This window comes from Harpegnathos saltator, unplaced genomic scaffold (genome assembly GCF_003227715.2).
Source record: "Harpegnathos saltator strain DR-91 unplaced genomic scaffold, Hsal_v8.6 scaffold486, whole genome shotgun sequence".
NCBI classification, from domain to species: Eukaryota; Metazoa; Arthropoda; class Insecta; order Hymenoptera; family Formicidae; genus Harpegnathos; species Harpegnathos saltator.
In genome coordinates, this window is record NW_020230300.1 from 1,166,856 (window position 1) to 1,187,685 (window position 20,830).

Below are 20,830 nucleotides of genomic sequence, written 5' to 3' on the forward strand. Positions count from 1 at the left end.
GTGAGTTTTATCTATGTATAACCTCTTCTTTTTTTACAATGACGTAATTACTCGAAAAATTATATATAAACACTATTAAATTAATAGAGAGATTCCATTTGACAGTAAATATTTCTATTTTACTTATACTGTGATATATAAAATTTGTGGTAAAGAAGGTATATGTACAAAGGACGATACAAAAATTACATATTTACAATAAACAATGTAAAATACAAATTAACATACAATATTGGTTGGTTTTTATACATACACTAATAAAATATTATATTTATATATATATATATATATATATGTAAACTATATCCAAACAAATAAATTTCGGCATATTGTCTGCATAGAAATTAAATTCGAGAATTAAAAATAGCAGCATAAATACATAGAGATACGTCCTCACACAAGAAACATTGTAACAGCATATAAAAGGAGCAATCTGATGCCATGAAATTGATGCGGCAACATACCACGTATTGTGTCGGCAAGAGAATGCAATCAGCAATATAACAAGCTGATATTTTGCTGCAAAGTATGGGAAAATAAATACGTATCTCTTACAACAAGTATATTACAAACATGTTATGCCGTTCCAATGGTATCTACATGCTATTGCCAACATGTCTGTCCATCTGAGTACTAACCAGTTTATAATTGTTAATATTTTACGTTAGAATTTAAATATACCTGCGCGCACCCATATCTTATGCTATAAATATAGATTTGGTAATCATTAACATGAATAAAAATTATTGATTTTGTTACTACAAATTAAGTCAATTCTCTAAATCGTTTCTTTTCTTGTCAGGTCTATCGTTCTTTTATTTTTTAATCAAGAATCATAATGTTATATTAGCGTTTGGACTCTTAGGTTTATATAATTATAATTACTTTGACGTATTTATGCATGATATTTATAGGATTCCGATATTTGAAATATTATTGAAATATCGGTACTAATATTTTCCTCTCGATGGGACCTTTGTTAGTTAGGACTACGATTAAATCGATTGCGACGGTAACGTCGATTTAAATAGAAAATTTTAATATTCATATAACATTCATATGTCATTACAATGTATTTTGGTCAATATGAAGAATGCCGTAAAAACGCACAAATCATCAATATCTTATGGTAGATTTCTAAATATGGACTATGATGTTATATTATTTTATACACGTCCTCTTAATATATGTCCCGAATAAATAAGAAAAAAATATCTACGTCTTTTTGTCAGTTATACGCAAGCAATAAATCTTGCTGTTTGAATAACTTTTTCATCCGTCGTAATTGTTGAAAATTTGTCTAATTCGATAAACCTACATATTAACTCTAATATGCATCAACCTTTATATTATTAAAATAAGATTATAATATATAATTGCTAACTACGTCTCTTTTAACAGCTCATTCGATATGGTTATATTATTGCTGTTGGATTTTCTGGAAACCAACACTCTTAAGCCCCGAGAGATCACCATTCGGTCCATACGACAGAGCTCGACAATCAGCGGAAAAGTATTTGTTGCATTGATTATAGACTAACTAAGCGATTGACGAGTGTTACCGGTTAGTCAAAGAAGATAGTTTAATGACAGCCGCAACTCTTGACAACCATGTTTTTGTATTTTTTGAGAATCACGTTGCTCTCGTCTAGGAAATATAGCACGGAGATGGCCGACAGTTTGGTAGGCGCACAGCAAGGCTTGGGCACTTTTCCCGGGCTCACCAGGTGCACCAATGTCTGAACTATGGCGTGATTGGTTGCATTCATGTGAGCGTTCAACGGGAAATTACATTCTCCGCTGCAGTAGTACGCGTCGTACCCGTCCGGTGCGATGATCCAGTCCTGTGAGACGAATATTGATAGCAAATTATGAGAAAAGAAGAAGAAACAGGCGAGTCGAGCGAAGGTATGCGGATTCCAATAGCCTCACCTGCCACTGCAGATCGCGGAAGCTGACGTATAGTGTCTGGATCTTGCAAGTCCGTGAGTGATGCTGCGTACCGGATTCTGCGAACATATCGTTTTGTGGATTCAGATATCTTCTCAACTTATGAGTCTGGCTAATTGCCGTGGCAGATTAGTCAAGTCTTACGAAGTACATCCCAGTTAACCCCTTAGCTGTTAATGACGGAAATATCCGCAGAGAAAAAAGTAACCCAAACGGTTGATGAAAAATATCCGCGCATTCCAAAAAAAAAAAAGAACGTGATTACGCATAAAACGGATCAATTAGAATATACGTTTGTAGAGTCGCTGAATTCAAATCCGAGATCGAGATTACGAAATTCAAAATGGAGGACCTAAGATACGGCAGATCGAAAATTCAAAGGATCGTTCGATTTGCATAGAAATAAAAATTTCAAGGTTTTCGAAATCGCTGATTTCAAATTCAAAGTAAAAATTCATGTATTCAGAATGGCGGCTTCGAGAAATCTTCGCTAACAATTTTTATGAGAATCGAAGAAGTTTACTTGGTCCGTCATTTTGAATTGTGAAATTTTGATCTAAAATTCAGCAAATTTAGCAACCCGACAAACCTCCGGAAAGTATTTTGTTTATGATTCAATTAAGTTCATCGTCAAGATCACTTTGGACATACAAGCATTTTTATTGCCCAACGGTTAAGGGGTTAACAATCGTTAAGTGCCGCGCAACGTAATCCGTGTGCAATCGCTCACCAGTGTAAGGATTGTTCTGATAATCCCAATTGGAGGACTCGCTCTTCTTCTTCCTCTTGGCGTCACGTTTCTGCCGAACCTTGGATTCTCTTTTGCCGGAGCTCTTGAAATAGCCCACTAAAAAGGGCTGTTTGTCGGGGTCGCCCCGGAATCCGACGATTCCGATGTCTTCCGCCCTTATCTCGTGCACTGCACAAGAGAAATATGATGCATTAATGGAGAAAGTGAATGAACGAAAGAAACTAATCACATTTCTCGGATGATTATTCATACTTTTATCGAATAGGAAAAAGAATGTTATCGGCTACACGGCTGTTGCTTCACGATACGGAAATGTGCGCACATTCGAATAATCCTCGTAAGTAGAATTTATCGTGGATTTGCGCCTCTGCATGTTTATTAGAATGGCCTGCGTCCCGGGATTATTAATAGTCAACCTTCATGAATATTGAACGCTTAAGAATCAAGAGTCTCGACGTGTAAAGTAAGCTGGTCTATCTTAGACATTCACTTCCAACGCACACACGTTGCTATTTTTTTGAAGTTTTACTCGAATCAATTGGGGGGGGTGAGTCTACAAAATACTCAAATAATCCTCTCGCATACGCGCACGTGGGCATCTTTTTAAAAAGCGATTTCGCGATGTAGAATAAATTCACCGCGCGAAATTCATTCCGCTATTTTTATTATTTTTTTCCTCATGCATGTATGACGTGTCAAAGAAATGTTGAATTCCTCGAAAAACCTTGAGGATCGAATTATTGCGAATCGGCGAAATTGCGAATGGTGCGTGATTTCAACTTCAATGCCGAAGGCCTCTCCGTTACGGCGGACAATCGACAAGTGCAAATCGATCGAGCACTTGCACGTATTCACCATTATTGGTACACCGTGCACTCCGAATCCGAGAAAGCTAGTAAATCGGCCGGCAGGAATGCGCATTTGCCGTGATTGCAGCGGACACCTGCCGCTTGTAGTTGTTGCACTTCGCGCGCTCTTAAGGAATGCATCGACGCACGACGCGCACGACGGAATTCTCGGAGCAATCAAGAAGACACTATCACGCACATCGAGAGTCCTCTCGGTCGAATTATTTTCCCCGCTCATTCAGTATCGATTTACTTGGACACTAGTGAGAAGTATGTAACGTAAATTTGTATTCCGGCTGATTTGTAATTCGCAATTGATTTCGTGAAAATTGATTCTATCACAATTGTCTCCAAACAATTCCTCTCTACTCGCACATTCCGAGAGACCGAGGTATGTAGAATTAAGAAATTTGTTAACGCGTAGCTACGTGCATATATAATGTAAAATGAATGTACTCACAACGAAATTAGCTGACGTTAGGTGATGTATTCTTGCATTACTACGTAAAAGAGAGAGAGAGATAAAGGGAGAGAGGGGGGATCACGCGTAAAGATTCGTGAGAGGCATGTGACTCTCTGATCTTGCGTTTTATATTGAACGATCAAAGGTAAACCGGTTGCGCATGCTGAAGAGCGAGACGAGAGGAAAAAGGAAAGAAGCTAACACGAAATGAGCGACAGAGAGAGAAAGAGAGAGGCAAGTAACGAAATAATCTAGGCGCGGCGAATAACAAACCACACACACACACACACACACATATGCGCACACGTACATCACGTGTAAACACACAACTAAAATGCATACACTCGGCTGAGCAGGCATTTGTACGCCTTGAGTGGTGGTATATTTGTACTCACATTAATATTCGATGTTATTTGTGACGTTAGCGTATGTTCTATCGTAATTTTTATGCAAGCATCAAGATAATCCGATATCTTGAAAGTCAAAGTAAACCACACGAAAGAGCTATATTAAGTATCACGTATAATATAAAAATTGGTCCTTAACCTTCGATATTGAAAAGACTATTCATGTCGCTGTATTTATCATGTTTCTCGTGTGTGAAAAGAGGTGTACTTCCGGTTGGAGGCTAAAATCGGAACTCCTCCTACACGCTCTGCTCGTAATCTAATCTCGACAAACATCGTATGTGTTTATATCAAGCCGGAAGCCGCTCCTATATTTAACTTGAGATTTCCGAGAAGTTCAACTGAGAAATTTGAAATAAAAGCACATCTAATCTACAAGATTTTTTGTTCAATTCATAGCACAAGTAAATTTTTTTTTAATGTTTTCATGTAAAAAAATCTTTTTTTTTTATCAACATCATTCAATTTCATTAGCTGAAACATCCGTTTCTGCCGATGAAGAAAATTCATCAGTTTGATTATGAATCTCGGAGAAGTGCTTCCTAATTTTTTCTAACGCTTAGAAACTATCATCAAAGAAAATCACGTTAATGCTGAATCATGAGTAAAATTTCACCACATAGTATATATTATACTTTTTTATTTCAGAAATCAAAAACGTCAAGCGAATGCAATTAAATGTTTTATTATTATTGAGTATTAGACAAAATGTAGAGAAGTTGTAAAGCTTGCAGCGGTTAATTTAACATTTCATAAGATCAAAACAAAATAATATAATTCGTACGAGCTGAAAGCTCGTTTCATTCAGGGTAGCCTTTGAGGCTACTAAATAATAGCTTAAAGCTATAATTAGCTTATATAATAATAATCAGCTTACAGCTAATTTGGTAGACTTTAAGGTTAGAAATTTTTAACGAAAAGATAATGGATAGCAAAACAGTCGCTTACGTGAGCCTTTGGTGAGATGTACGGAAAGATACAACCCTCGATTGCCATCGGGATTATTCACCCAGTGTTCGAGAGCTTCGCTGACGTTTAATGATAACCAACCCTGCTTGCTTGTCGTGGAGTTTATGGAATCGACGTATTTCAATCTTCGTCTTCTAGGGATAAAACAGAACGATCATATTTATCTTGCTATAATTCTGAATCAAAATACCAAAAAGTTCGACGTCCACATAGTACTCGGATATTTGAGTATTCGAGTAACTACTGACACACTACTGACATACTATGCAATGAGAAGAATACTATCATTTAATATCAATCAATAGGCGCATAATCCACACGCGGAAAGATAATATTGTATCTTCAACAACACTGTTCGTGCCACGTGCAATGTGTCTCGGCATAAACGCTGCGTCGTGATTCCTCGGATTGTAATTTCTAATTAATCACGAAGCCGCGCGTGTCTCGCGTCAATAGGACTTCAGCAAGAAAACACGCCGATCATTGTTCATTGAGCAAACGATCTTCGCAGCATTTAGCTGACTAGCTTTTATCGTTTTTCCACGGACCGATTATCGTAATTGAATGGGCTGTGAGATTCGCGTGTCGTTTAGGTCGAGCTCCGATGACTTCCTCACTCAATAGAACGAAGAATAAAATCGATTTATTCATTTAATGAGTCAAGAGTGCGATAAAAACATTTAAACAATATTCCTTCTCAGATAAGGCGATACGCGAAGAAAGTTTGAGCTGTTGAATACTTTGGGTCAATTAGTATTTAATATCGTAAGAACCATCCGTTATTTAGTCGCATGAAAACTTTTGAAGAAATTATTGTTTGAATTATGTTTGAATTATATCGACTGTGTATAAAACACTTGTAATATTTGGCTAGAAAGAAACTATGTACGGAAAGAAAATATATTTAAAATATAACTACAAATTTATTTATATTAATTTAATACTAATTTAATATTAATTTAATAATAATAATAATATATAGCGCACACTTTTATTTCTCAATCCTACTTTATTAAAAAATGATCGACCTCATCATTTTAATTTGGGACGTTTTTTCTCGATTTTTTCTCGAGACGAATTTTTCTCAATTTTCACACACACACACACACACACACACGTACGCACACGCACACATACACAAACATACATACACGAGAACATTTATCAACGTTTATCATTGAGATTCCGTATTCATACTTATAATGATGTACCGTGAAGAGCTCTTATTACGAAAGCAACGAGTCGCCAGCTTGTCTCGCGACGAAGAAGAGACAGGAGGAGGAAAAGGAGGAGGTGGAGGATGCGTCACGCACAGTTTGACTTTGACGGAAGAAGCTGAAAGAACTGGCGAGGAGGATCAGAAGAAGAGAGAGATAGGTCGATCGTAACTGCGTAGGCAGAAGAGACGAGGAACACGAAGAGAGCCTGTTAGCCCGTCTTCACGGCTAATTTACCTCAATTTACGGAATAGCGTTTCCTGTCGAGGTCTGTATATCGGTCAGTCCCAGGTCGTAGTGCCCAAGTTTCGGGGGAGAGAAATATGCGGGGACGGTCACACAGGCTTGATACATAAATTAACAGGCCCAAGAGAGTTAAGCGATCGAAGTCGCGAAAGAGAGATGTTGAACGAACAGCTGAAGTAACTGGGTGTCTGTGCACACGATATAAACTTGGCGTGTGAGTATAATGACCGATTTCATCGAGCTCGTTCGAGAAACAGTTGAGATCGGTTAAATCGCTTTTTTCTTTAATGAGAGCTCCAACATTTTCTATCGAATCGCCGAAAGGAAACTTCAAAGCGACATTAAAAGGAGAGTGATATTCTCCTTTGATAAATTTGTTAGATAGACGCGCACGCTATTGTGATGACCTTGGATCAAATTGAATATTTATCCATAGGTTAACAAGATACGACATAAGAAATTCTCTATATATTACATATTGCGTTAAAAGTAACAAATATCACCGCATCCGGGAGGAATTCACGAATCCACTAGAGGGACCTTCGTGGATTATAGTTTCGAGAGATGCGACTCAAAAATACAGGAGAATGAGAATTCGCGAGAGGAGTGGTCTTCTTTCTTTCTTCAAATTAATATAAGGAATGCGAGCGAAAGCATTAGGCGTTTAAACGGCAGGTATTAACGGCGATGGAGCGTTTCGTGACTCATGACTTGTGTGACGGCGCGGCGTTTCTATTAGATAGAGCGTCTCTAGACAGACTGTCGCCGTTTGCCGGCAGCGTAGAGGAGGTTTGCCCTCTCGGATTAACTCACCACGCTTTTCTTTTTATGATTCAGTTTCCATTCGGGCGGGATGATGGTCGTATGTGGCCCTCTGGCTACTGGTCACACTCAAATCGCACTGTGCTCTTAATTGATCGCCAATTATCTGCTTTATGCGTGCATAATCCTTATTTTTTAACCGAAAAATTTGATCCCCGTAATTGCACCGAGTATCGAGGATGTTTAATGTATCGTGAAGTAAAAATTGAAAATCTTTTTAAAAAAATAATCTTTCCGATACGCATAAATTTATTACTATGTATATGTAGAGCTAAGTAGAAATCAAGACGATCCATTCTTTCGTGAGAAAAAGAACAGAATGGAGAAGTCGAGGATGAAAAAGGATGGCTCGATGGCTACTTGGAGTATACGCTCTACAGGTAGAACAAATACCTGAGACTTTTTCGGCGAAGGATTAAGGACCTCCTAATTAGGGACACGATGACGATGTCAAAAACCGCGGAGGATGCCCAAAGAAACACGAAATTGGTTTAACCTGAGCGTCCTTGCGGCAAAAGCGAGCGAGCAACGCGAGAGAACAGTTTTCTTTCCTGGGATTTATTTCAGTCCCAAATTCCCTTTTATCGTAATGTACGTGAGATTTCTAAAATATTCTTTTTTTTTGCAGATATGTTTTCTTCGTATGCATCGCTATTCCTTTGAATATAAATTATTTGCACGCAATATTATTTTGTTTCTGTATTGTCCACGCGGTTAAATTTGTAATTATTTATTACGAACGTATAGGCGATCTCATCAAATATATATGTTTGTACTGAACTTTGAGAATTTTGGAAAACGCCGTCTACCCACCCATCTGCCTCCCGATAGTTTAACTCATCTTGGCGGTAACAATATCCTTCAAAATATTCTTTAACTTTTTCTCTCCTAATAGCTCTTCAAAGTAGTTTCATCGTGATATCATATTAAGTCACCTGGGGCGATACATCTTGACTTGTTTCGCGCGTTTACGCTGTAAAAATGTATAAATGTATATGTATAATTCATCTTACCCATCCTCCGTTTTCAACACCCGATACGCCGTGATCGTGTAGGATTCATGTTGATCATGACTCTTCATGTCCGCGCCGCGGTATAACCGAAGTTCCGCGGCAATTATGTGCTCTCCAGGTGGGACCTCGGACACGTTGAACCAAAGTCTCTTCCCACCTTCATGCCTTACCCCGGGGACGTGACGATCTATTTTAAATTACAAGTCTGCGGTCAGATCGAGAACCATCAAAAACGATCGCTAACAACAGTGATCATACAACAAAACCGATATCTTACGTGCGCATCGCAATATACGTCTTTTGGAATGTTGACCTTCATTGAAGTATATATTATACTAAAACGTACATAATAATATTTCCGCGATGAGAGCATCAGAACAGAAATGGCTATCTAAAGATCAATTGCTTGTGATGTTGCACAATGTTTGAATAAAGTGTCTATATTTATACACATATCTTTTTCCCAAAAATGATCTTTGTGCCTTGGTATTTTACTGATAGATACCAATCAACCGACCGCCAAGAGCGGTCGAATGAATAATGATTATCAACTCTGATTCATTGAGACCTATCCCTTTCTTTTCGATCGTATTTGCTTCCCTTAACGAGACTTAACGAGTATTCTTGAAAGGGAATTTTTTATCTGGTGTGACTTAACGCCGACTGTCAACAACTCAGCGTTAAAGTATGCCATCAATGGTCGCCAAGAGCGACTAAAAGTTCGGTTGGACCGTTTCACAAAACCACCCGGATTTATGATGCAAAAGCCGATTAGTTTCTTTTCTCAACAAGGCGATAACATTTCCACTATTCGTCGTCACCGAAAACCGAAAACCGAAAGCTCTACGAGGAAGGATCCGATCGATAACGGGGGTCTTCGGACCCCTTCGAGTTCTCCCAAGGAGGCCTCTTGGAAATGAGTCGTGGACAATTCGCAGCGTGAAATCGACTTCTTTTTTACCATCAAAGCAGCCGCAGCCCTATGAGCGAAGGAAAAGGGGGTAGGGGAGAGGTATACTTTCTTCACGGTAGACTCAAGAGGCTCTAAGTAATGCCTAATGCCTCCGCCAAAGTGGGCGGCGAGATCCGAAGAGGGACGCGACTGTGAGAGCGACGTGGGAAGGGGAGGACATAAAAATTTGTTTTGTTTTTCGTTCCGACGGTCGCATTCCAACCGCACCAGATTGCCGGACCTCCTCGACTCTCGGGGTGGTCCCAAATAGCTTTTGGGACCATCCTGGAACGTTCCATGGCGAGCTGCGTTTTTGTTTTTTACACTGCCGTCGCGCTATGCCTTCCCATAGCCTCCCCTTCCACGTTTCTTTACGTGGATGCGTGTATGTACACATGCACGCCTGTGTTTGTCTACATCTACGTACGTATGTGTGAGAAGAGAGTAAGATATAAGAGTGCGTTACACCCATTTTATTAATGCTTCGGATAATAAGTAGAGTGCTAAGTGGGACATTGACGCGCGATTTGCATCGAAATGTCAGTATGTATTCTATACAAGACACATGGTCGCGAGTGACCACTTTGAACCATTTTGAATGACCAGGCAAAATTAAGAGATACCTATTTTTCTTTTACCTACTGCGACGCAAGAATAAGGGATGAAGCTACCCTGGCCAAGCTACATCCCTTCTGTGCTATCTCGGTAATCATTGAAGACGCACAGAAAAGCTTCCGAGATCGATCTTTTTCTGCCTTCCCTTTTTGTAAAATATTATGGTCCCTACGTGTTGATAAAAATGTTTTAAACAATCGACAAAGCAGCTTGCGTCGACCTTTAAATTTCAAATTTATTAAGATTATTACACGGACGCGTGTTCTGAATCCATACACACACACACACACACACGCATGGTATAAAAAAAATTATATATATATCATTTTTTTCATACATGTATATGTTTCTTTTCATATCACGGACAGACAAGCAGAGCATGGGAACGAAAAGTTTAAGGATTCGGACATCGACATTATGCCGAGGAGACACTAGGAAGATAAATCATTCCTCCTTCCCTCCCCCTCTTGCACCCTCTCTTTCTCCGGGGTCACTTATATTTAATTTTTCTGCGGATCTATCCATCTCTGCGATCTCGAGCATTCTAATCTTCATAATTCGTAACCATGCGTCTCCCTTCGGGCAGTCGGCCGTCTTGCTGTCCGCGCGAAGAAGGAAGAATGTACGAGGAGAAACGGAAAAAAGGAGCAAGAGAGAACCCGCGGGTCGAGCCCGGGCCCCCAAGTTGAGACATTTTAACCTGCCCGTGGCTTCGCGCGCGAGGAAAGAGAGATACTTATTGACTCGTCTTTCTGAAAGGGGTATCCCGTCGTAGAACACGATGGTAGAGGATGAAGAGACTTTGTATACAGGATATATGGTCCATGGCGTGTGTGCATGAGTGTGTAACCTGGCCATTGATGCAATCTGAATCAATCGTTTCTGTCCTTTTCCTCCTTTCTCTTCCCTTTCGCTTTTTCCCTATATCCCTGTGTTCTCCCGTCTGCCTCTCTCTCTCTCTCTCTCTCTCTCTCTCTCTCTCTCTCTCTCTCTCTCTCGCTCTTGCTCTCTGTTTCTCTCTAGCTTCATCATTTTGTCTCTATTTCTTACGCGCTTCCATTCTCTCGCGCATATAACGAACAACTTATGGTTATGGCTGTCGATTTATATGCATGCCGCATTTCGCGTCGAACAGCCTAGAACGTTTCTCACCGTTCCCGACGAGGACGACAGCGAAATAGAAAACCGGACATACGGACAGAGAGAGGAGGGGGGAGGGAGCAATAACGGGTTTCCGAGGAATCTGATGTTCCCTCTTCCTCCTTCTCTGCCTCTTACCACCTCGCCACCCTCGCGCGGAAATATGTTTCGTTCGATGTTTCAAACTTACATACATGTGCATGATTGTGTTACTGCAAATTAATTGACACTGACATCGCCACTGATCGCCAATTGATTGTCACTTCTATTACAACTCGTTTACGAGCGAGAGAAGCAAGAGGAAAAGGAAGCGCGAGATGTGTGTAGATAGAGAGGTTTAGATTCTCATTAACAGACTCTTCCTAATGACTCTGAGAAATACGTGGCGATGATACAGTCGTATCAATCTTACGCATCCGCGCATCGAGCGATTCTCGAGAAATCGCTGCATATGCCTCGCCTCGTTCCTCTTCATGACTTCACACCTCAGGAACGTGCCCTCCCCCCTCCCGAGAAGAAAAAGTATTTTATAATTTATCTTCATTGAACTTTGGAGAGAGCGTCGATAAAAACTTTCTCAGAACTATCTGAAAATAGGAATTTCAAGATTGCGGAAAAGGACACGTTTCGTCGGTGTCGAAGAAAGAATTTTTTGTATCTTAGGTATCTTAAGGTACCTTAGGTAGCTTAACTCTCGGGTTTTCCCTTCCCGATCCTAGCCTTACTCGTCGAATTTTACCCTTAGAGGGAACTTTCAGAGAATAATTTTCAATGTTTGCTGCTTTTAACAGCGCCTCTTTTCGAAATGCCAACCGTTTATATTCACGTGACAGCAAGTTGGCCGCTTGCCACTTTATTCTTAATAATACCAGAAGTTTATACTATGTATCATGCTACGAATTGCCTGGTGTTTCGTCGTCGTAATGCCCGTCGTTACCTGATTGAATGTTTTTCTGATTTTTGTTAAAAAATATTAAGCCTCTACACTGTTAGTTCTTGACCGCCATGACCTTATCAAAGCAAAATATCGGCAAGACATAAAATTTAGGAATGAATAATTGTCCTTTACTCGAGGTCTCCTTTATCCTTCAAGTTGTAAGAATATCGTTGAAAGAATATCTTGGAAGAATATCGTTTGCTATATTTAGATAACCAAGAACCGAGATAAACACTTGAACCGCTTCGATTGGAAATCAACTTACTGTGTAGCGCGAAGGTCATGATGACATCGCTCTGATCGATCGCTTTTAGATCCTGCCCGGTAAGGCCAAATTCCCCAGCCTTGCGCCGATGCGACGCAGGCTTCTCCTCCTCGTCCTCGCCGAGGGCATTCTTGTAAATGTCCAGGAGGAACTTGGGCGCTGACCTCTTGACCTGAGTAGACCTGCCGATGGTGTTTCGCGGGCGATCCGGAAGTCCCAATAAGTTTAAAATCTCGTGCTCGACCTCGCGTTTCTCATATTGGCTGACCACACGGTGGACCACCGTCTGGTCGAAGCCGTTATCTACGTATAACCCGCTCATCCTCTCGGCGCAGCTAGTGCTGACAAAGTGGCCGAAAATTATTGCGAGAATCGACAGAGTGAAAACGGACCAGGTTGACATCCTGATGGCGTTGAAAAGAGACTAACGTCTTATTGTCCTTAATATCCTTTCCTATCTTACTTCCTCTTTCGACGTTCACGCTACCTTTCTCCCAGTCCTCACTATTTCTTCTTTTCTTCTTTTCCACACATTAAAATGTTTCTTGTTCACTGAATGTCCTTCACATCTGATATCCCCATTATTTTCGTACGATATGTTTTCTTCTGCTCTTTGTCTCCTTCATACATAAAGAAAAAAAATCTCTATAACTCTTTGTTTCTTCTTTTATAATTTCTTTCGTTCTCTACAAAAAGAAACGTACCTTTCTCTCTCTCTCTCTCTCTCTCTCTCTCTCTCTCTCTCTCTCTCTCTCTCTCTCGTGACAATACAAAGATTCCAGAATTGCTCGGACGAATTATTTAGAGATCATGGAATTGAAGATGTTCGAACTCAACCGTGAATTGAAGAAATCTCACAATCTAAGTAATCCAAGATCTAGAGACTTGGTGATCCAGTCGCGAATCTCCAATTGAGATTCTCGAATAACGGTGATCTTGATCGATGCGGATCCTGGTGAACGGTGATCTGGATCAACGACGGCCGATACAGCGATTGCGCACGTTTCGGTTTCGTTGTCAGGAATGGGCATCGCGTGCCCAACTACTCTTCGTCCTCTGATATCTTTAGCGGCTGGGTGACCTCGTCCTATGATTCGTCCCGCTATTTCGTTCGCTGATACCATGAAAATTTCGATAAAAACGATGACTTCGATGATCGTTTTTGTCGGCGTGTGCCGAGATTTGCCAAGATACTACGTCGCTACGATCGTATCGGAGCTCGATGACTTGAATCAAGGAGATCAGAAATTCACGGTGCATCGCGTCTTTCTTACTGATGCGCCGCGCGTTTTTCCTGGTTGCGATATCTTCTTACGATATCTTCACGTTCTTTTGGCGAGAAACTTGATTTTACGTCGCGGACGATCGATAGTCTCTAGGTCTCAGTAATTGCCTCTTAAGTTTGCCCAACGTCTTCGTAATTTTCGTTTCTTCAGTCGTTCCTTCTCACCTACGACGAAAACACAATATTGATGATATCTATTCATGCACATCACTTCGCCGATCTATCGGAAAAAAATGGGTCAGGCTCGAAACTGCAGCGATTTCTAGCTTGATCCTTCGCAAGTCGCAAAGTGATCAGCAACTTCACCTGTTTCAATGGATTGTATCATTGACACTTCTTCAGTATATTACTTCAGCACTGCGATACTTCAGCACTTCAACACTGTAATATTGCAATAACACGGGGTTGTTAGGAACTAACAATCGTCAGAACTGATTATCAGTGGTCCGTGATAAAGCAGAAAGGTCATGTTGTTTTATCAGTAACACAGCTTTAGAATTACTTGGCTGATCTTGTGAGACACGAGCGTTTGTCAATGATATCTTCGACTAAGGAAGCAACGCGAACACTCGTCGTCTGCGGGCCGTGAGTGACCATGGGTCACCGTGGGTAACTCCTGGCGACTCCCGCGATGCCAGTGCCAGTCTGTTTGTCTGGACCGTGCCAGTCGTCGTCCAGAGTCGTCTTTCTAGCAAGCTCACCGCCTCCCAGGTCCGTATCGAGGCCAATCCGATCCCATTCCTGAAGTTCAACTACCAACATCAGTCTTGTCCTGTTCTAAAAGAGATAGAGAAAGAGAGAGAGAGAGAGAGAGAGAGAGAGAGAGAGAGAGAGAGAGAAAGTTATGTTATATATTTATCTATTTATTTGCTTAGAAGATATGTGTAAATAAATATACCACCATTATCACTCGACACTAAGACACGATTTACCTTCAGATTTAAATCTCAAGTTGTTTAATAATATTTATAGAAGAGCAGGGAGTATGGAACGACAATTCCAGAAAAACATAAACATCTAGTTTCTATCCACACAAATATCCGAATACTGATCTACCTGACTTATTTAAGTTCACAGCTACGACCCGAATATTCAGATAATCCCTAAAATACCTAAAATACTTAAAGGCCCAGGCATTTGGGACCAGAACTTACGGATTATACTCGGATAATACCTATTCGCTACCTGTTATTTTCACAATAGCTTTCTTAAGCCATTTACACTAATCACGGTATCCAGATAATTTGCAGAGTAATTGAATATAGCCGAAAGATCCGGATATCCGAGAAATGTTCTTGGGGGATGATACCCCAATATTCACATACCCAGATATTAACACTACCAGATGATATTCCTAGTATTGTACACGCACAGTGATAAGCAAAAAGTATAGAGATCCATTCTGGATACTGACGTGCTAGGACTCTCTCCCTCTTATTCAAGAATTGAAGATAATACTTTTAAATCATCTCGAAACCCCCGCAAAATCAGAAATGATTTTTTGACTCTTCATTTACACGTTCCTGGATCATAGAGGTAGGACCGCCTCTGCCGAACGAGTAGGCGGTTAATATCGAAGACCAGGACTGGTCGCCGATAACTCGACTCTCTAACGAGGTGGTATCGTGAACCAGGACTAGAGGACGCGATGGCGGTCCAAGAAATTATAAAAGATTCATTTATGCAACTAACTAATATCTTCATCTCAAACTGAATTCCTATTTATATGAACAAAGTGCAAAGGAACTGTTATTTCGAAGACATTAAAGAATTCTGAGAAAGAGAACTCTGTACGAAACGATCGTACTTTTGTGCAGCTTTTGCGGGACAGATTCTTGAAAATATTGTTATTAGCAGATTTAACGTTTAACATGACAAATCGAGATAACAGACAATACTTAGATAAAAAACATATTGCTGACTAATTCGATATACATTGGCATATTTGGGCAGATGCGATTTTTGTATTTCCCGATAGATCATATACATACGTATAGCGATCATATGGTTAGCATATTCCATAAAATGTAAAAGGAATAGTACAGCTGATTAGTGGTCGGCGGTGAAAGTGAATTCAAGCCGTAAATATCAAATGAAATCGATGAGCGGTGTGAATAAAAATAAGTATCAACTTGGAACACGTATACGCGCGCATATAAGGAATGTAGAAATTTAGTTTTTACTTGCCTGCATCTATTTATTAGATCGAATGAAATACATTTTTCTGGGAAAAGTCAATTGATCTCGTTAATTAAGTCGCAAGGAAAATAATTGCATAATTTGTTTTGTAATATAGCATAATATGCATAGAAATGTTTAATCCATATATTTTATATTTTCCTACTTCTATAAAAAAAAAATGAACAATACTAATAAATATCTCATTTAGCCTCAAAAAAGGTAATTTAATTTTCTATATTTACTCTTAGTATCATGTATAAAATAAGGAAATATACAAATTAACTGAGTAAAACAAGACATCAATCAATTAAAAAAAACATCACACACACACACACACACATATATATATATATTTATTTATTTATTTACTTACTTATTGAAGTTCATCCAAATTAAAATTAAAGAATTTAATTTAATTCCTTTCGTGGATTTCTAGACCATTTAATTTTAACAAATATAACTTATTTAACAAATATAACTTAGGTTTTACATTCATATTTAAGGCGATCTAAAAAATAAAATTGGATCATGAATAACAACTTCTGTTAACGAAGTAACGTATTTTATATGGTTACTATATCACACAAGCAGAACTTTAGTTTAATAACACTTGCAAAAAACAATACATGTTCTCAAAGTAAACGTAAACTGTGGAGAATAAATTGATTACGAAGTTGAAAAGAAAGATGTATTATATGAAGAACATAAGAGTTCAACAAAAATGACTTACAAAAAATTAGCATTGAAGCAAATTACATCGACAGTTACTTCATTTATTATTCGAGATACATCAGATTAGATAAAATATCATTAGATAAAATAATTAGCTGTGTTGACTTTAATCATTTCGAAAAGTAACTTTCTTATTTGATTAAAGTTTTATCACGACTTGTTTTACGAGTACATAGAAGGCATAAATAAAATATACGGAGGCAGATGGGAATGCGAGCAGATAGAGATGCCTCGAGGCGAATTCTTCACGCACATCAATTGCACCAGAAGGTGCGTTCACCAAGGAAATTCCCTTACACCACACTCTTTCTGTTCCACTACTTCAGCCTTTCGCTAAAGACATAGAAAAGAAATTTGTATAAATAAAGAGATTTTTCACTTTCTGTATAAATTACTGAACAATATCGCGGAATTCATTCAAAAAGCTTCGATCCCTCTCTCGAAACCTTTCGATTCCTTATTTATACTATTAACTAATTATCTCTATGCCTATTTTTTATTGCCATCACAATCATTATTTTTTTCGCCAATGAGTTCTTCGCTAAATTAGCGAATTCTTCGCTAAATTCATTCAACTTTCATAAAATCCTCGATCCGAAAATTATACAAATTAGATTTTCACTTGTGAGTCTTTTTAAGTGTTTAATTTGAGTGTACTTTAACGTGATGTAATCGTTATATATAAATATGGAAAATAGTCCATGTTCTAATTAAATAATTAAATTGTCCTGTGTTTGATTCACCAAGTGAACTGAAAGAAATATATACATGTATATACATATATATATATATATATATATATATATATGTATATATATATATATAGAGAGAGAGAGAGAGAGAGAAGGGGGAAGAGAGAAATCAATTAAAATGTTTCAAATTCAATTTCGAATTTGTCAGATAAATTCCTGTCGATCTGTCTTAATTCAGGTATGCTCTTAGCTGGACGGCTGGGTACGTTAAGTTAGTTGGCCATGTTGGTGTCAAGTTGGTGCCAAGAAGTCTACCGGCGATAACCAGCTGCACCGGTAGACTGCCTGCTGCCTGCGCGCGACGGGCCCTGTGGGGCTTCTGGGACCGGTTATACTTGACCCAGCGCGCGGTTCGTTGTGCGCCGTCCGAGACCGGATTGCGCGTTGCTACCGAAACACGTACACCGCACGGCCTGAAGGCGCGTACGGAACGCACAGGTACAGATCAGGAACGGTTGTAGGAGTGGTGTAGGAGGAGAAAGGAGGAGTGGATTGGCAGGAATTCAGTCGGGGATATAAAACTTCGTGGAACGAGAGATGCCATTATGCAGATGAGCTACCAAGGATACTCTGTTTATTACTCAACCATTTGCGAGCTCTAAGCAGTTACGGAACCAAAGATCTACGGAAGCGAGATTCCTATTCTCTTAAAGCCCTATCAGGTGTTTATCCATGAGATCAATAATTCATGAAGACAATGTCACACAGATTAAGAGATCAGTCAGATTACCGATCCATTGATCGGTATCGTAGGAGATGAAACGGAAACATAGTATGATCGCATCGTTACGATCATCATCGTCTTCGTTAGCATCATCATCTTCATCATCATCATTATAATCAGCATCATTATTATTATCATCATCATCTTCAGCATCATCATCATTATGATCATCATGATCATCGTGTGAAATATAATAGTTTTTATATTAAAATAACATTATGGTCTGATAGCTAATTTTATAAGAGAATCGTATTGTTCTACATAAATATTTGACAATAAGATCTAATCTAATATTTCCAAGCATTCTCTCTGTAATTAGAGATCAAATGCTTGAACGAAAAAGAACAGAATAAATAGCAAGAACAGGTAAGCACATTTTCTCAACTGAGATATAAGATACAAGATAGTAAAGACGTTTTGTCTTATAAACTCTAGGAATATTTATTCTTATGCAAATTTCAAAGTGATATAACATAATATATGATAACTAAAGACTTAGCATGTATAATATTCCTACTTAGAGAATATATCTGTATATTTAGTATGGTTTTCAGTAATATGTTAATTTGATACTTACTAAGTAATTGCATGTGTTAAAAATGTAGTTTTCTAGGGACTACATAGCTTGTAGTACAAATCTTTAAAGATCTTAAGAATCTGATTTTAGTAATCTGATCACAGTTTCACATACCATTAATTATGATTGATAACATACATGTAGACAGAAAGTCTTCTTTCAGTAAGATTCAATAAAAAAGTATGTACAGAAGTGTCGCATAGATGATAAATTATTTCACATATTTTTCCATAAATTTACGATGAAATTCACTTCGCAATGAATCGTTGATAAATACATCATGTTTCTTCTTTGGCTCGGAACGTGCACAATTTTTGAAGACTACATCATCATCCCATCGTCTTCGTACTTTCATATCTACTCTTCCACTTTGAGAGGAATAATTTAGCAAAGGATTACCTGAGAGAATATTTTCCATGCGTATTCTTTCTTCCTCTTGACGTTTTTCCATCTCCTGCAATATATAAAACAATATTCAAAAAATATTTTCTTACTTTTTAAACACCACATGTTATTGACAATATAGCACTTACCTTCTTAGCTTGTTCTGCTGCTCGTTCCTTTTTAATTCTTTGCAGTTCAGCTAAAAGTGCTACAGTATCATCTTCGTCACTATCAGAATCTGACTCATCATCATCAAGTGGATCATCTGCATCTAAGCTAGCTGCAGGAACTTGATCTAATTTCTGCCTTTTTGCACTGGATGCAGTTTGCTCTCTGGAAGGTTCAATGGCACGGCGACTTGATCCTTTTTCTTTTTCCCCTCGTTCTCTTTCTTCCAATTCCTTTCTGAAGTCACGGTTGCGTAATTCTTCTATTGTTCCTTGACCATGTTCCCTGTAAATAAAAATGATATCAAATATCAATTACACATTATTTAATTATTACAAATGTATATCATGAATGACGCTTGATTTATAAATTTTGTATGCAAGATTTTTATGCAAGATGTGACTGAAATAAGTGAACAAATATCTATCTATCTTAATATATCTATAACTCATTTCAGTTAATTTTCATGCAGAAATATCTCATTTGGAAAAATAAGGATGAGTGAAAACTTTGACTTTACATCATCATAACCGTGAAATAAAGTAAACCTACATCAAACGCAATGTAATTTTTTTGAAACTTGAAATTTTGTGAATTTATACATAACTGTTATGAGTCATACAACATCCAAATTGTTAGTCACAATAAGCAAATTTACGACTGTGCAATTACCTGTACTTAAGCTTTGTGTGCGATGGTAAGTCTCTACTGCTGTATTGCTTCGAAATTGCACTCAGGTCTTTCTCACCTCGTCCTTGTCCTCCTCTAGCAGGCTCAAAAGTTGGTCTTGCTACCGTTGTCATATTTTCACACACTATTCAATCAAATTGCAATTTTTACACAACTTCTGTCTTCCTGATTAAGTCTTGTACGACTTTAAACGCCACTTGTTCCTGCTGATACACAAATCTTCGGAGCGTGTGGCACAACAGGGTACTCTAATACACACCACGCATTACACACACCATCTATATATATATATATACACACACATCACGTATAGTCAGTAATATTACAGCGCCTGAAAGTACAAGAAACTGCACTTTTGAACAGTTCAGGATACTTCGTAAGAAAAAATGCAGGTGTTCCATTGGTTACATCATCATCTTAAGATAATACGCAACCTATAAAGCTGCACGTATAGCTCAAAGCAGTAACAATCAGTCGATACATTGCTCATAATATATCGCTTCGTGCATGTGAGAAAAAGAGCACGAAATGCTTCATGTATAGCCAATCGTGCAAAAAAAATATCATATAATCTGAGCTTTAAGCAAATTTATTCTAGCATATAATATATTAAAGATACTATTAAATAATGAACACACAATCATCTAATTGGCTGCGCATTATCTTAAGATGAAAGCTCCCATCTTAAGATACTATGTTGCCAATAAAACAGTCGTGTTCTTCTTGCTGGAAAGCATATTGC

General features: G+C 38.5%; 2 protein-coding genes across 4 annotated transcripts; both read right to left on the bottom strand.

The window, feature by feature from the left end:
• Positions 1 to 287: 287 nt before the first annotated feature.
• gbb (glass bottom boat) lies at positions 288 to 14,625 on the bottom strand. 3 transcript variants are annotated; one of them, XM_025302361.1, is made up of 7 exons: positions 14,187 to 14,624; positions 12,596 to 14,045; positions 8,687 to 8,873; positions 5,368 to 5,522; positions 2,681 to 2,869; positions 1,933 to 2,009; positions 288 to 1,844 (listed from the first exon to the last, which is right to left on the bottom strand). In XM_025302361.1, the coding sequence occupies exons 2-7, from the start codon at positions 12,996 to 12,998 to the stop codon at positions 1,584 to 1,586; spliced, it is 1,272 nt and encodes a 423-aa protein (XP_025158146.1). In that variant the 5' UTR covers positions 12,999 to 14,045; positions 14,187 to 14,624; the 3' UTR covers positions 288 to 1,583. The 3 variants fall into 3 exon arrangements, with proteins under 3 accessions (XP_025158146.1, XP_011144298.1, XP_025158147.1); XM_011145996.3 differs by having other exon boundaries at positions 12,596 to 13,215; positions 13,300 to 14,624; XM_025302362.1 differs by having other exon boundaries at positions 5,368 to 5,519; positions 12,596 to 14,625.
• Positions 14,626 to 18,715: 4,090 nt separating this feature from the next.
• Positions 18,716 to 20,356, bottom strand: c12.1 (spliceosome-associated protein CWC15). Its single transcript, XM_011145995.3, has 3 exons — positions 20,071 to 20,356; positions 19,380 to 19,683; positions 18,716 to 19,300 (listed from the first exon to the last, which is right to left on the bottom strand). Exons 1-3 carry the CDS (start codon positions 20,199 to 20,201, stop codon positions 19,058 to 19,060), a joined length of 678 nt encoding a protein of 225 aa, XP_011144297.1. The 5' UTR covers positions 20,202 to 20,356; the 3' UTR covers positions 18,716 to 19,057.
• Between the last annotated feature and the right edge of the window lie 474 nt (positions 20,357 to 20,830).